We start from the raw sequence: 15986 nt of genomic DNA, 5'->3' as shown, positions 1-15986 counted from the left end.
ATCAATCAATCTATCAATCAATCAGTAGCTGAACTGGATGGCACACAATCACACACAAAAATAGCCACAAAAACGCAAAATATATAGCAAAACCAGACAAACACTCAGTGTAACACTCAAATTGGAAGCGTTCTGTTAGGGCGCCAACAAGTTGGCGTGCTGAAGTGCAGCAGTCAGTCAGATAAGCCAAGGTCGAACAGTCCAGGTCAGAAGCCAGCTGAAGTTAGGTATCAGTATGGGATCAGGAGAAGCCGAAGTCAGAACAGTCCAAGTCATGAACCAGCCAAGTCAGTCAGGGAAAAGCCAGGAACCAGGAACAAGCCAAGGGTCAAGAACAAGCCGAGGGTCAGGAACAAGCCAGGAGTCAGGAACAGAATGAGCAAGAGCAACCACGCACTCAGCATATCAGTTGCAGGTGCTAGTGAAGGGAGGAGCCAGCCTTTCTTAAGTAGCTGGCCTGCAACCACATCTCTTACGAGTTGCAGCTGCCTCTAATTGTTCCCTGCGTCTCTCAGCTCTACGCTCTACAGCTGAGAAGGGAGGAGGGGAAGGGCTGTTTCTCTCCTCACAAGGGCCTGATTCTGGCTCGACTTCCTCCTCCTCCTGTTCTGGTCTTTCCCCCTCTCCATCTGACTCTTCCTCTTCCGAGGAGTGCCGCCACCAGTCTTCTCCAGGTACGAACTCCTCCATTTCCCCAGGTTCTTCCGTGGGTGCAGCCTCACCAGGGGGGGGGGGGCTTGCCACCACTCCTCCTCATCTGGCTCAACCCTGACACGTGACACTCAAATCGGAGCACATTCGACTTCCAAAAAAAGTTCGCAAACCAGAACACTTACTTCCGGGTTTGCAGTGTTTGGGTTCCAAGGCGTTTGAGAACCAAGTTACCACTGTAGTTTTTTTTAAAAAAAATGTTTTTATTTGGTTTTTCCAATTTAGATTTGTAACGAAACCAAATACATTTCCGTACACAGAGATTTCTCAGAATCTCAAGACCTCCCCCCATCCCCTCCGTGGGTCCTAATGTCAACGTTTTCAACTGCATATTATATCATAATCTATATTTTATATCGATCCATATTGTCCATAGTATTTGTTACATTACAAGTGAGATTAGAATCCTGCTGATGCTTTCATCTGCTTACAGTGGTCTCCTAAATAAATTATAAATTTCTCCCGTTCTTTCTTAAAGTTTTTTTTCCCCAAGAGGGAAATGGTATAGATTAAATACAGTGGCGGTGAAGATTGGAGTCAAATTCAGTTTGGTTCCTACCTTCACGGGAGCCTAGCTAGTTTGCAAATCCCGATGTGATCCGAAATCCAGCTATCCTGTGATGTTTGCACTTCCCCAAATTTTATGATGTGATTCTCCAAAAAAAGTGTACAAAAATAAACAAATGTTATTTAGACCAGAATGCACATTTTTGTTTGTTTCCATGCCATCATCATCATCATCATCATCATCATCATCATATTATCATCATTTCTATACTGGTTTATATTTTTTTGGGGGAAATCTCAGTCATTTACAACAAATACAAAAAGTAGAATCATAGAATCATAGAGTTGGAAGAGACCACAAGGGCCATCTAGTCCAACCCCCTGCCAAGTAAACAAAACATAAAATGCATTAGAGTTGGGGAATTAGCTAAGACTGTCTGCAATTTTTTTGATTAATATTTGGTTTTAATTGTATGCTTATATTGTTTTAACCTGCCCTGGGACCTTATTGTGAAGGGTAGGTAGAGAATGTCAAGAATTGATGAATAAATGAATAGGGCAAAATTGCATAAATTAATGTGTATATTAGGTCTCAGATGCTGATGGATTTTTCACGAGTCCTTTTAAAAACTACACAGCTTAATCCCAGGCTATCTGAAGGATGGTATTCCACCATAGCATTCTGCCTGGGTTCTGAGTTCTTTAGGGGAGGCCTTTCTTTTGGTCCCCCCACCCTCACAGGCACACATGGTGGGGATTCAGGACAGGGCCTTCTCGCTGGTGGCTGCACCAAGACTTTCAACTTTCTTCCTAGAGTGGTTAGACTGACTCCCTCCTTGTTCCTCTTCCTGTAGATGAAGTCTGTTTTATTCCTACAGGCTTTGAGGAACTGACTGCTTTTAAGGAAAGGACTTTTAATAGTGCTGTTTTTAGGGTTCTTATGCATTGCTTTTTAATAGAGTTGTGTGTGGGTGTGGGTGTGCAATTTGGATTCTGTTGTAGTTTACTGACCTTTTAACTATTATTCCTTAAACTTTTTTAGATATCCGTGTTTAGTCCATGTTTGTTTTCATTTTTGTGAGCCAGCACGAGTCCCTGTTCTGGGTGAAAGGCGAGGCACAAAGCAACCAAGCAAATTGGATATGGAGTGGACTTCAGATTGGAAGGATTTGTAATCCAGAGAAACTGAAATGGGTTGATTCATCCATCTTTAGGTGGTGTTTTCAGGTTCCAGAGCAGATGAACAAGGATACAAAGAACTAGAGCAGGCATCACCAACCTTCGGCCCTCCAGATGTTTTAGACTACAATTCCCATCATCCCTGACCACTGGTCCTGTTAGCTAGGGATCATGGGACTTGTAGGCCAAAACTTCTGGAGGGCCACAGGTTGGGGGTGCCTGAACTAGAGGTTGAGGAGGTGGCCTCAGAAAAGATGGCCGTCAAGTTTCAAAATAGGCAGGTGAGGGGTGTTTGCTGAGCATCTTCTCTCACAGATGAGTTGCTCACTAGGCAGTCAAGCCTAGGGGTTATTATATAAGGGCAACAAGCTCCCTATTGGCTGCCCAGGTCACTTGACACCTTATGCTCCGACTGTTTGCAGTTCCCGTTCCCACCGCACCAGGCGGCGCTGAGGAGCAGCAAGGCTCGGGCCAGCTAGTCTCTCCCCTAGTAAGCTCTGCTGGTGTCACCGAGAGTGTCCTTTGAATTTTGCTTTTCACAATCAAGTGGTTGTATAAATCTTATGAAATAAGGCTCCTGCCCCTCTCCCTAGCTACCAGACACCCTGCTCCATGCCCATTGGTGTTTTAGGTCCTCCAGATATTGCCATCTCGATTTACTGGCGACATTGTACTAGGATAGGATGTGTTAACGTTAGAGCTTCACAGCGATATTTTTTTCGCAGGGTTCCTGCACAGAAATTGCACTCCAGGCCTTTACTGGTCGGAGCCATTCCCCCCATATCCAGTTGCCTGCGGGTTTGAAGAGAGTTTAACAAAGGGGCCAGAAGATCAGGTCAGTCAAGCTTTTAAATCTGCACCGAATATTTTCCCCGTTTGGACATCTGAACCAAAACTAGACACGCTGGTGGCTTTCCTGCCAACGCATTTGCACCGCGCCTGCCCTCTCCATCACTTTGCCCTTGCCCTGTTCACCTGGAAAGCAGAGCAAAGTGGCTGGCAGGTGGCCAAGAGCGTGTTGCCATTGTTCCTCATTAAGTGCCCCGGATCTTCCACCCTTCAGCTTCATTGGATGGCTTTGGGAGAGTGAGGTGAAGTAAGTGACTGGTGGGGACAACAAGAAGGAGCATCGCTAGGGTGCTGCAGTTCAGAAGGTGGCATGGACCCCCCGCATCAGCTGGTGGTCCCAAAGCATCATTGGGATCAGATTAGCAATGGGTCTTTTTGGTCCTTGGTCAAATGCCCGTGCCGAAGCTGGCCTTGAACAGAAGACAAACTTCTGAATGCAGAAGTTGGTCATCCTTAGCCTAGATGCATGAAAACAAGGAAATATGACTCAATCGTGGAAGGGAAGGTCTTCTCATCATAGTCCTGTGCTTCTCAGTGTGGTGTAGTGGTTAAGAGTGGTGGACTCGTAATCTGGGGAACCGGGTTCGTGTCTCCGCTCCTCCACATGCAGCTGCTGGGTGACCTTGGGCTAGTCACACTTCTCTGAAGTCTCTCAGCCCCACTCACCTCACAGAGTGTTTGTTGTGGGGGAGGAAGGGAAAGGAGAATGTTAGCCGCTTTGAGACTCCTTCGGGTAGTGAAAAGCGGGATATCAAGTCCAAACTCCTCCTCCTCCTCCTCTTCTTCTTCTTCTTCGTCATGGCAGAGTTCAGTGGAGGGAGAAGCCAGCCAACCAGCTGAATCTCGGGGGGGGGGGGGTATTGCCTGGAGGCAAATACGAGGTTCAGTCCAGTCCTAAGGTCAGGAGTATCTCAGTTCATGTAGTCAGATGATCTAGGGGTCAAGAAAGCCGAGGGTCTAAGGTCACAAGAAACACCAAGGTCTGGTCTGGAACGACGAATGTTGTTTTCAGCAACCGACTGAGGCTGGAAACTCTGCTTAAGGAAGCTGGAGCCAGCTGGTTCTCCTCAGGAGCAAGAAGGCTGATCACCAGCAGGTGGAGTCACTCTGCCTTCTGCTCCTTCAGGCTGCTGTTCAGCAGGTGAAGCCAACTCCTGGCCCATGACACTTCTTCTTCTGTCTTCTACACAATGTCCTCCCCCTCTGTGGTTACCAAGGGAAACGGGGTTTTAACTCTGAAAGATGTTTCCTCCTCATGTGCCGCCACTTCTGAATGTTCTCTTTATCCCCCACAGAAATCATACTATTCAACATTCTGGCACATCTACACCGCAGGCTATGCAACTTCCCTGGCTTCGCTCATTACAGCTCTCCTCATCTTCACCTTCTTCCGGTAAATGCTGAACGTGCCTTTCAGAGACAGCACCCAGATCTACACTTATCTCGCCCTCCTCTGGGATTTGAACTAAACTGCTTTCCATATATATATATATATATATATATATATATATATATTATATAATCTCCCATGATGCATTTGAATTTTCCTCAAGCCACGTGCTTCTGGGGCCTGTAGCTTAGCTGCATCATGTAGCCTTTGCCAGACTTTGATGGGGAGCAGAATAGCTCCATTGGACTCCATCACAACCCTGGCCACCTCCGGACTGTCACAGTTTTGCAGGTGGAATTCTTCCCCCCCCCTTTTTTTGAATTAAAAATAAACTTTATTGGGTTTTAAGAATCACACAATTTGTACAAATTATCATTTGACAAAAAAAGAAAGAAAGAAGAGAAAAGAAGAAAAGAAAAGGAAGAAAAAACTTAAACAATCTTTAACATACAAAACTTAAATATAGACAAAAGATATAAATATATGTGGACAAAAAAATGAATACTACTGGCAAAGTTCTGTGCTGTCGCTATTAAGCTTCGTTCTGCACAAATAGGTGGCTCCTGATCCTTCTTTCGATTTAAGTATTCGATTTAAGTATTATAATAATCTGAATTGCTGATTCTTTTAATTAATTTTAAATTTATTCTTTTAAAGCAATAATTATAATTTTAATATACTTTAATTTTAAGACGGCCAACCCCTTTTAGATCAAATCTCAGATTAATTTTAATTTGCATTTATTATTGATTCTGTATGTGTCTTTTTTGTGTGTGTATGTGTGTGCTGGTTGTCGACCGTAATAAAGAACTACTACTACAAAACTTAAATATAGACAAAAGATAAATATATGTGGACAAAAAAAAGAATACTACATTTTTTCACACACCCCATCCCCCAGTGTTGACTTCCAACCTAATCCTTTATTGCGGTTTCTGTAATTACATATTTTCCCCCCGTATACCTGAAATTATTATTTCTCCTTTTTTCTATTCTTCTTGAGCCCACTCATATGTTAGATGGGAGACTGGCCCTTTCTACAGAGTTCCCTATATAATCTTTAAATGCTTTCCAATCATCTTCCATTTTTGTTCTGTTATTCCCCTAGCTTCTCCTCCCTTCCTTGCCATATTTTGATGTGATAACATTTTGACTTGCTAATCTTCCATATTTTGCAGGTGGGAATTCAAACGTGTACTTTACGTGCAATTTAGCTTTTCCCATTTAAAGTGGATTAAAGAGTTCAGTCACCCTCGTGCAACAAAACCACTTTAAAAACAGAGACTCCTTTGAGGTTAGGGAAGCGATGGGGAAATGTGGGATGAATGAACAATGAACAGGGTGGCATGTGAGCACCCCACAAGCTAATCAAGATGAATGCTAAATAAAGACTGAATGTAGCCACATGGAGATGGAGGAGAAATTTAATTCACATTCATGGAATCATAGAATGGTAGGTTTAGAAGGGACCACACGGGCAGTGCCGAAGGTGGGGCTCAAACCCATGACCCTGGTATTAAGATTCAAAAGTGAACTTACCTAAATTTCACCTTTGAAAACTCCATGAGAACTGAAACACAGCCATCTAAATTGGCACTTCTCTGAATTTTGCGTTGCAGTCCTCCAGCCAAGTAATGGGGGAAGATTCTAGGGGTCAAGTGTGCATATAAGGGCTTAGCGAAACTTAACTTTCCTCTGCACATTCCAGCTCCATATCTGAGTGCTCACTCACTCACTCACTCACTCACATTCATTGTTTTTGCTCCAGAGCTTTCCCTGTGAAAATCCACTCTTTAGTGCTGATTCAGAGCAAATGGCTATCCATGGGGAAATTGAATTGACGTTGGTTGCACTTCAGCTTTTAAAGAATGGTTTTTCCTGGGGGAAAGATCCAGGGTGAGAATAAAGCACTCAGACACAGTGCTTTAAAGCACTGGAAACACGAGGCAACAGGTAAGTACATTATTAAATGCTGGTTGAAACAACATACAAAAATGCACTGAATTGGGGGAGGGGGGTCGCTTTGCACATTTATCAGGAGAAGTTTGTATTAGGAGAAGTTTGAAATAAAATGCTGATGATTCTTCATGAGGTCTTTCAAATAAATAAATCACCCGCGGATGTGGAAATGTGGAGAACGGACCGTAAAGTCGGAAAAATTAGAAAAAGAGAAGAGCTGAAATTGACAGAATCTCCCACCCCTAACTCCTTGCAAGCTAAATCCCTTTTAAAGATACCCAAGTTGGTGGCCATTCCAATCATTCCTGCAGCCAAAGCCACCATTTAGGTGCCCTGGAAGCAGGATTCAGCTCAATTCAGCGAGGTGATGTCACCCCGCAAAAACTGACAATCTGCTTTCCTGCCCCCTTCCAGGAAATTCCACTGCACACGGAATTATTCACATGCATCTGTTGTCTCCTTCGTCCTGAGGGCAGCTGCCCGTTTTCACCAAAGACACCATTTTGTTCTCCGACGACAGCATGGACCACTGCCTGATGTCAACGGTACGCATCTGACCCGCTTTTGAAAATAATATTTTACACAAAAGCTGTGTGTTTGCAGAAGGAGTTGGGCTATGAGGTTTCTCACGACATGGCTTCTGTTTTGCTTTTGTGGGGGGGGGGGTATGGCTTTGAGCTTATTCAACATGGCCCATTTCATGCTTCCTGATTTCCCTAGTGGGTAAGAATCTTGGGGGGCAGACTTTAAACTCAGTTCGCTTTGTGAGGTGAGAGTACCAGGGAGACTCCACTGCCCTTTCTGAAAAAAAAGGAGGGGGGAAATGTACAGACTGGAAGCATGAGCAGAGTACTAGTCCCAAGCAAAATCAGTCCATCACTTCCTCAAGGGCGGAAAAGTTATTCTTGTCAGCCAAAAGCTTCACTTATAACCTTTCCCAGGTTGTGGCTAGGATGCTCATCCCCAAGGGAAGTCTACCGGGTACCATCACCGACACCCTTTTGATATCAGGGTGGACATTTTTCTGCTGCTTATTCATAGCTGTTTGGTTTGCTGGGTCCATTTATGACGCTATTTGTAATGGGTTGAATGCAGTGTGCTGTATTTTCCTGTGTATAAGACTGTTTTGGGGAGTCAAATTTAAGAAAATAGAGGGAGGTGGCCCAAAGTTGCTGAGCTTTTTGGGGGAGGTTTGCCCGGGGTTGGTGAGCTTTTTTTGGGGGTGGGGGGTGGGAGGGAATGCCGAAAATCACTAGCCCGACAGAAAAAACGCTGACAATCCACTAGAGTCGCAGAACAGCAGCCGGAATTCGCACGCCCATTGCCGCCTGGCAACCAATCCACAAGACAGCACCTTGCTGGGCAGCAACCAATCACCAACCAAATCGCTCCTGCTCGCAGGCAGCAACCAATCACCTGTCCCCCCATTCACTACCCATGCATAAGACGAGGCATGTTCTTTATCAGTATTTTAGAGTTAAAAAAACCTTGTCTTATACACGGAAAAGCCTTTGCTCCTTAAGTTTTTGGGTGAGTGGTTTAGAGACTCTTTTGTGAGTGATTAATTAGCAAAAACCTCCCCCCTCCCAACTCCATCATCAACATTGCTCAGGTATTAGGAATGAATTTCCATTGTGTGAGCTGTTGAGAGCAGAAGGTGGTCGATTCTCCTACCTTGGAGGTTTTTAAACAGAGATTGGATGGTCAACAATCAGGGATTCTTTTGCTGTGATTCAGACGACCGTCAGGATCCCTCCCAACTCTGTGATTCCATGATTCTATCATCATCATCATCATCATCATCATCATCTCATCATCATCCCTGCCAGGAGAAGGAGAAGGTCACAGCCCTCAGTTGAATGTTGCTCTGGGGAAAATCTTACCTGGTGAAAGAATCTCCTTGTCTGAAATGAACCTTGTTTTTTTCTTTCCTGTAGGTGGCATGCAAGTCTGCCGTTGCTTTCTTCCAGTTCAGCATCCTAGCCAACTTCTTTTGGTTGCTGGTCGAGGGCATGTATCTGCAAACCCTACTGATGCTGACCTTTGTGTCAGACAAACAGTACGCATGGAGTTTCATCCTGATTGGCTGGGTTAGTAGATGGCTTTTGATTTCTGTGTCCAGGGCAGCTGTCTACCAGCTCCATCTGGGTACACAGGCACAGACCCTACCTGCCCACAGATTGTCTCGCCAGAGTGGTGCATTGCTTGGTTATCTCCTGCTTGGACTACTGCAATGCGCTCTATGTGGGGGCTACCTTTGAAGGTGACTTGGAAACTACAGCTAATCCAGAATGTGGCAGCCAGACTGGTGACTGGGAGCGGCCGCTGGAGACCACATAACACCGGTTCTGAAGACCTTACATTTGGCTCCCAGTACGTTTTCTGAGCACAATTCAAAGTGTTGGTGCTGACCTTTAAGCCCTAAATGGCCCTCGGTCAGTATACCCGAAGGAGCGTCTCTACTCCCATCGTTCAGCCAAACACTGAGGTCCGCGCGAGGGCCTTCTGGTGGTTCCTTCACTGTGAGAAGCGAAGTTACAGGGAACTAGGCAGAGGGCCTTCTCGGTAGTGGCGCCTGCCTTGTGGAACACCCTCCCATCAGATGACAAGGAAATAAATTGTTATTCTGACTTTTAGATGACATCTGAAGGCAGCCCTGTTAATAATAATAATAATAATAATAATAATAATAATATAATAATAATAATAAATTTATTTATTTATACCCCACCCATCTGGCTGGGTTTTCCCCAGCCCTCTGTTTAGGGAAGTTTTTAGTGGTCAATGTTTTATCATGTTTTTATATTCTGTGGGATGGGAGCTGTCCAGAGTGGCTGGGGAAACCCAGCCAGATGGGCAGGGTATATATTTACACACACACACACACACACACATATATATATGATTATTTATTTATATTATTGACATTTCCCTCTCAACCAACTGGATTCCAAACTTCTTCCTTCCACCCCTGCTAAGATCGGCAAGCACACTTGTTTTTTTGTTTTTTTGCATTAAGCCAAGGGTTGTGAACTCCAAGTTCTGGATCATCAAGGACCCGTCCTATTAACGTCATAGTGACTACGATTTCCATCAGCTGGCCGTACCAGTGCTGATGGGAATTGAAGTCCAATCTTCTGATTTTATTCTATTCTCTATTTAACCTATGACTGTATTTAACCCGCCTTTCCCCTTTGTTTCAGGAGCACAGTGATCATAACATTGATATGGATCTTGAGCAGGATTTACAGACAGAATACTGGGTGATTTATTTATTTATTTTTACTGCTAGATTTTCACAAATGATTACAGGGAGAAGTTACAAGTTTTCATTCAGTCTCAGAAATTTAAATGCTGAAATTTTTTTAATGGGGGGAACCAATGGTCTCCGGAGGCTAAATTAATGGAAGTTGATAAGGGGGTGGTGCTATTCATGTTGGTTTGCATTTTAAAGAGAAATTCATCCAACCAGGACGCACTATTCTTCAATTCTGCACTTCTCTGAATTTTGCGATGCAGTTTTGTACACAAACATGTATACAAAAATGGACATATTGGGGAAGGTGCATTTAATACGTGCATTAAAATACATATATTATGAAAATAACACAAAATGCATTATATTATGAAGCACTGCTTGCAGACAATTGTTACATTAGCCAAACCCATACAAAATGTGATACTAAAGAGAAATTTGCACTATGAATCTGACAAATTTTCATGAGAATTTTTTTTTTTGATGCAACAATTACTGCAGAAATGCAGAGGACTGAATTCAAGAATTATTTGAAAAGAGAGATGAAGACAAAGTGAAATGGACAAATTTATCCATCCCTAATTTAGGGCACTCCGACAAACTGTGAATTGAGAATGGGAATGGACATAGTTTAGCATTGAGCACCTCCTTTGTGAGAAGGTCCCTGGTTTGATCTCCAACATTTTGACATAGGGGTGGGGAGGTCCCCTTTCTGAAACTCTGGAGAGCTACTGACAATGAGCTAGATGGATCACTTGGTTATCTAAACTTCTTACCTCTCTCTGGCACTGATTCTTGAGTTAAAGGAAACAGAAATATTAAGAGGGATGATAGCAGGGACAAGAAGGAAGGGTTTTTAATTCGGTATACAGTGGTACCTTGGTTCTCAAACTTAATCCGTTCCTGAAGTCCTTTCCAAAACCCAAAGCGTTCCAAAACCATGGCGCGCTTTCCCATAGAAAGTAATGTAAAATGGATTAATCCATTCCAGACTTTTAAAACAACCCCTAAAACGTTTCCGAGCACAATTCAAAGTGTTGGTGCTGACCTTTAAAGCCCCCAAATGGCCTCGGCCTGTCTACCTGAAGGAGCGTCTCCACCCCCCATCGTTCAGCCCGCACACTGAGATCCAGCGCCGAGGGCCTTCTGTCGGTTCCCTCACTGTGAGAAGCAAAGCTACAGGGAACCAGGCAGAGGGCCTTCTCGGTGGTGGCGCCCGCCCTGTGGAACGCCCTCCCATCAGAGGTCAAGGGAATAAACAACTACCTGACATTCAGAAAATACCTGAAGGCAGCCCTGTTAGGGAAGTTTTTAATCTGTGATATTTTAAATGTATTTTAATATTTGATGGAAGCCGCCCAGAGTGGCTGGGGAGACACAGCCAGATGGGCGGGGTACAAATATATTATTATTATTATTATTATTATTATTATTATTATTATTAAAAAAACAGCACTTTAACATGAATTTTACTATCTAATTTAGAGGCCATTGCTCCATAAAATGAAAGCAATAAACAATGTACTGCGGTCATGCAATCAATCAATCGGTAGCTGAACTGGGTTCCGCACAGTCACAAAGACAAAACGAAAAGAGCCGCAAAAACAAAAACACAAAATAAGTAGCAAAAACAGACGGGCCTCAGCATAACACTCAAAACGAAGTGTGGCACTCAAAACGGAGCATGTTCAGTGTGGCGTTTCACCCCTAAAGGTTCTCCAAGGGTAACTTGGCAGGGAGGAGATTGACCAATGGGAGCTCTCCAGGCAGTTAGAGAGTGGAAGGGGGGCTGTTAGAGAGAGGAGAGAGAGAGAGAGAGAGGAAATGAGGACAGCAGAGCTAGAGCGGATTGAATAAATAGTAGGAGGCATTAGGGATAGTTATTGAAATACTAGGTAGAGAGTTGGAATATACTACCTGAAGAACCATTCGGTTGTCTTAAAACGTTTTACCCGTTCATATGAAACCATTATGCTTTGTACCAACAATAAAGAAACTTATGTTTATTTTCTACCACAATCCAAATCTGAAGTGAGTTATTCATTGCCAGCATGAAGACTGGCTGGTTGGCAGCGGATATACCACATGTTGTATGGGTAGTTACCAATAGACCGTTTAAACGTCCGGGGGTGCTGCTCAGGTCTGAGAGAGTGACCGCGACATTCGGCTTCCGAAAAAAGTTCCACAAACCGGGAAAACCAAGGCGTTGAGAACTAAAGTACCATACCACTGTACAAGCATGACACGGTCATCGAATGGCAGAGGAGTTGGTGGAAGTCTCTTCTTTCAAGGTAATAGACATCATTTGTTTCTTTTTTGTTGGCTGTTTCAGATGCTGGGATGATGATGAGGAGAGCTCTGCAGTCCTCTGGATCATCAAAGGACCCGTCCTATTAACCGTCATAGTGAGTTTTCCTTTTGATCAAACGAATGCTTTGAAAAACAGAAAGCCCAGCAATTGTCGTCAGTCATTGGGGGACAGTGGGCTGTGTGCCGCCCTTGCGCCCTTTGAGATGTTAAGAACCTAAGAATAGCATGCTGGATCAGGCCCCCCTCCTTCCCTACGAAGTGGGATATTGCTCAGTCAGGGTGAGGAATTTCCCCAATTTTTGCCTGTTTGATTTGGCTGAGGAAGTATACACCTCCCTGATTACTGTGGGTGGAGGTGTTTGTTTTTTGGCTGAATGTACAGAATAAAGGATGTGGGTGGCGCTGTGGGTTTAAACCAGTGTTCCCCAACCTTGGGCCTTCAGCTGTTTTTGGACTACAGCTCCCATCATCCCTAGCTAGCAAGGCCAGTGGTCAGGGATGATGGGAGTTGTAGGCCAAAAACAGCTGGAGGCCCAAGGTTGGGGAACACTGGGTTAAACCACAGAGCCTATGCTTGCCAATCGGAAGGTCGGCAGTTTGAATCCCTGAGACGGGGTGAGCTCCTGTTGCTCGGTCCCTGCTCCTGCCAACCTAGCAGTTTGAAAGCACGTCAAAGTGCGAGTAGATAAATAGGTACTGCTCTGCCGGGAAGGTAAAGGGCGTTCCGTGCGCTGCTCTGGTTCGCCAGAGGCAGCTTAGTCATGCTGGCCACATGACCTGGAAGCTGTACATCGGCTCCCTCGGCCAATAAAGCGAGATGAGTGCCGCAACCCCAGAGTCGTCCGCGACTGGACCTAACGGTCAGGGGTCCCTTCACCTTTACCTTACAAATTATGGTAGGTTAGCCATATATTTGGGTACACAGCTCTGACTCACAAAAAACCTAGATTCCACATTCATGCAGAATGTCCTTGACAACCCCTTGCAACAGAACCACCTGTGTTATGAAATCAAGGCATTGCGGATTTGCAGGCGACTTGTATGTCATGTACCCCACATGAACTGTTCAGTAAAGGAGATCTAGAGGAAAATCAACCCCAATTACTGGTTTTCCAGTTTCTTCCTGAAGACCTTGAGTGGAAGAAAGCTGGCTACCACCTCTCTAGGTACTTGGTTGTCTTCTTGCCATCAGAAATCTTCTCCAAATCTACCTTCTTGTTTTAGATTCAATAGAGAGGAAGGGCTGTATCTTACACTTGTTTATCTCGTTTCGATACAACCCGAGGTTATTTCTCAGTAAAGTAATGCGACCTGGAAATGTGTTCACTAAGCTTTGGTGGATGCTGAGATTCCCTCTTCTCTCTCTAGATGAACTTTGCTATCTTTCTCAACGTCATCCGGATTTTGGTGCAGAAATTAAAATCTTCAAAGACTGGAGGAAGGCATACAAGGCATTTTGTGTAAGTGGCCAACTCTTTCATCCCACGAGCCGGAGAGGTTAGACCCCGATTGTCCAGCATACACCAGGGGTGAGCAATCTGTGGACCTCCAGATGTTGACGAGCTTCAGCTCCCATTAGCCAATACATGGCCAAAGATCAGGGATGGTGGACATTGCAATCTAACAGCATCTGGAGGGCCACAAGTTCTCTGTCCCTGCTGTACACTGTAAGCAGATTTCTGCCAAAGTTGTGGCTTATGTGGTGGTTGGGCAGATTCACGAAGCAGGAGGAAGACTGAACTGTTCCTGTCCCTGTCTGTGCATAGGTGGGACACCAAGGGCAGCTCACTACCACCACCAGGCCTGCATCCTGAAAACCAACAGGGCTTGCTGCTGAGTAAACATGCCTAAGTGTCAGGGACCGTGCTGAGGAGGAATGGTGGGAGTCTCCCCCTGTTTCTGATTCAGATCCTGAATCTTCTCAGGAGCAGCAGGACAGTATAGATTGGGTACAGTGGTCTGCAGAGGGACATAGTTCAAAAGGAAGAAGCTGGGAAATACTGAATGGGGAACAGCTAAGAGAAGAAACACAGGAAAAGAGAGGGTTAACAGATTCACAGTCTCTGGGTAGTATTCACCCCCCCTTCTCCAAAGTCTCAAAGAGCTCAGAAAGTGGCAGAACAGAAAGCACAGAGGGTACAAACTCAGATTACAAGACGTAGAAGTGACATAGATTAATAGGGACAGAAGGGGGTGGTATCCTTAATTGGGAGCACCGCCATTCTAGGAGATGTGTTCTTTGTTCTCTCGCTGTGATTATTAAAGTTTATAACTGGTAAGAAAACTCCTTTTGCTTTGTTTTCCTTATCTACTGCCATGGGGGAGGAAGCCGATTCCCTGAAGCCTGACACTAGGATGGCAGTTTCACAGGGGTTGTGCGGAAACCAAATTCAGGAGCAGTGCACCAGAAGCAGAAAGACTCTTCTGGTGTATTTTCTGTTCTGCCACCTCAGTGGATGGTGACGCCCTGATCCATAAGCTATGCATACACCTCCCCCATGAATGAGAACCCTTGCCATCATTTTTTTAATCCACCAGGACCTCCCCAGTGTTCTGTGGAAGTCTTTTCCACATTGAAAGCACCTCTCCTGCCTGAGAAACCTTGTACGCCCCTGCAGAACCTGGTCTGCAAACTGCCACCTGAGTCATCTCTGGCTGCCCAGAGATGTGTGGCCTTTTCTGAACTCCTATCCCATCCACATTCTCTCTTTCAGGAGACTAGCAAAATCGACGTTGCTGCTCATCCCTCTCTTTGGGGCTCACTACATCATCTTTGCCTTCTTTCCAGAGAGCATTGGGATGGTCGCCAGGCTGTACATTGAGCTAGGCTTGGGTTCCTTTCAGGTAAGAGTTGGGGAAGGGCTGTAGCTCAGCAGTAGAGCATCCGCTGTTGCCTGCAGAAGGTCCCAGGTTCAATCCCCAATAGCATCTCCTGGCAGGGCTGGAATAAGACTCTGTCCCTGGACTCCTGGAGAGATGCTGCCCATCAGAGTGGACAATACTGAGTGAGATGTGTGGGAATGCTTGGGAGTGTGGATGATGATATATTAACTTATATATCTCATCCCAGTTTGTATTAACAAGCTCCAAACTTAGCAGAGTTCCATTCCCTTTCTAAAACACAGCAGAGACAGTTGCATAGGCTTGCTAAAGCCTCTATAAGAAATATATATTCCTGGTATATTCCCCTTCTTCCCTCTTAAAAGTAAAGACACAACACTTCTCTTTATAAGATATAAAAGAGTTTACTTACATTACTTCCTGAGTCACACAGCGTTTCTCAGAAGGCAGGCTTGCTTAGTAAGAAGTATTTACATGTGGTTGCTACTTCCATAGGGAAAAGTAGCTCCCTTTGTTCTCTTGGCTAAGAGCCAGAAGGACATGGTTGTTGCTCATTCAAGAGACGATGCAAAAGAGAAGGATGGGGCCTGCTTCCTGTGGGTTTTTTTTGTGTAAACCTCCCCAGGTGAAACCACACCCATCTCCAGTTACATAGAGGAAGTTGTCTCAGTCCAGGCAAACAGGAAGTTAAGGCTGGATGACTGAGACATCTTCATGTCCACTCTAGCAATTTTGTGTTTTGACTGCTCTGTGTTTACATCCCACAAGATGAGCCAATTATCTGATGGTATAAGACAGCTCCCAGTGTTCTTATAGTATACAGCAGGCACATCCAACTCCCATGAGACTGTGATCTACTCCCAGTATATAAAAAAACTGGCAGTGATCTACCCATTGCAATTAGAGGGAGGAGGAGCGTGCGTGGGGTGTGTGTGTGGAAGGGGAGGATTACCCAGAGTTGTTGAGCTTTCTTTGGGGAGGAAT

The 15986-nt window shown here is 44.8% G+C and overlaps 1 protein-coding gene across 1 annotated transcript in view; it reads left to right on the top strand.

The window, feature by feature from the left end:
* The window catches only part of LOC117055758 (vasoactive intestinal polypeptide receptor 1-like), a 35324-nt gene that overhangs the window by 16397 nt on the left and 2941 nt on the right, over positions 1-15986 (top strand). The window contains 9 exon segments of the mRNA XM_033165565.1: positions 3123-3232; positions 4542-4639; positions 7010-7076; positions 7078-7140; positions 8533-8686; positions 9798-9858; positions 12184-12256; positions 13530-13621; positions 14876-15005. Coding sequence (XP_033021456.1) covers positions 3123-3232; positions 4542-4639; positions 7010-7076; positions 7078-7140; positions 8533-8686; positions 9798-9858; positions 12184-12256; positions 13530-13621; positions 14876-15005 — 848 coding nt within the window.

The sequence above is a fragment of the Lacerta agilis genome, chromosome 12 (assembly GCF_009819535.1).
Source record: "Lacerta agilis isolate rLacAgi1 chromosome 12, rLacAgi1.pri, whole genome shotgun sequence".
In the NCBI taxonomy this organism is placed as follows: domain Eukaryota; kingdom Metazoa; phylum Chordata; class Lepidosauria; order Squamata; family Lacertidae; genus Lacerta; species Lacerta agilis.
The sequence above is the reverse complement of the archived record's forward strand: the minus strand, read 5'-3'. Positions and strand labels throughout refer to the sequence as shown.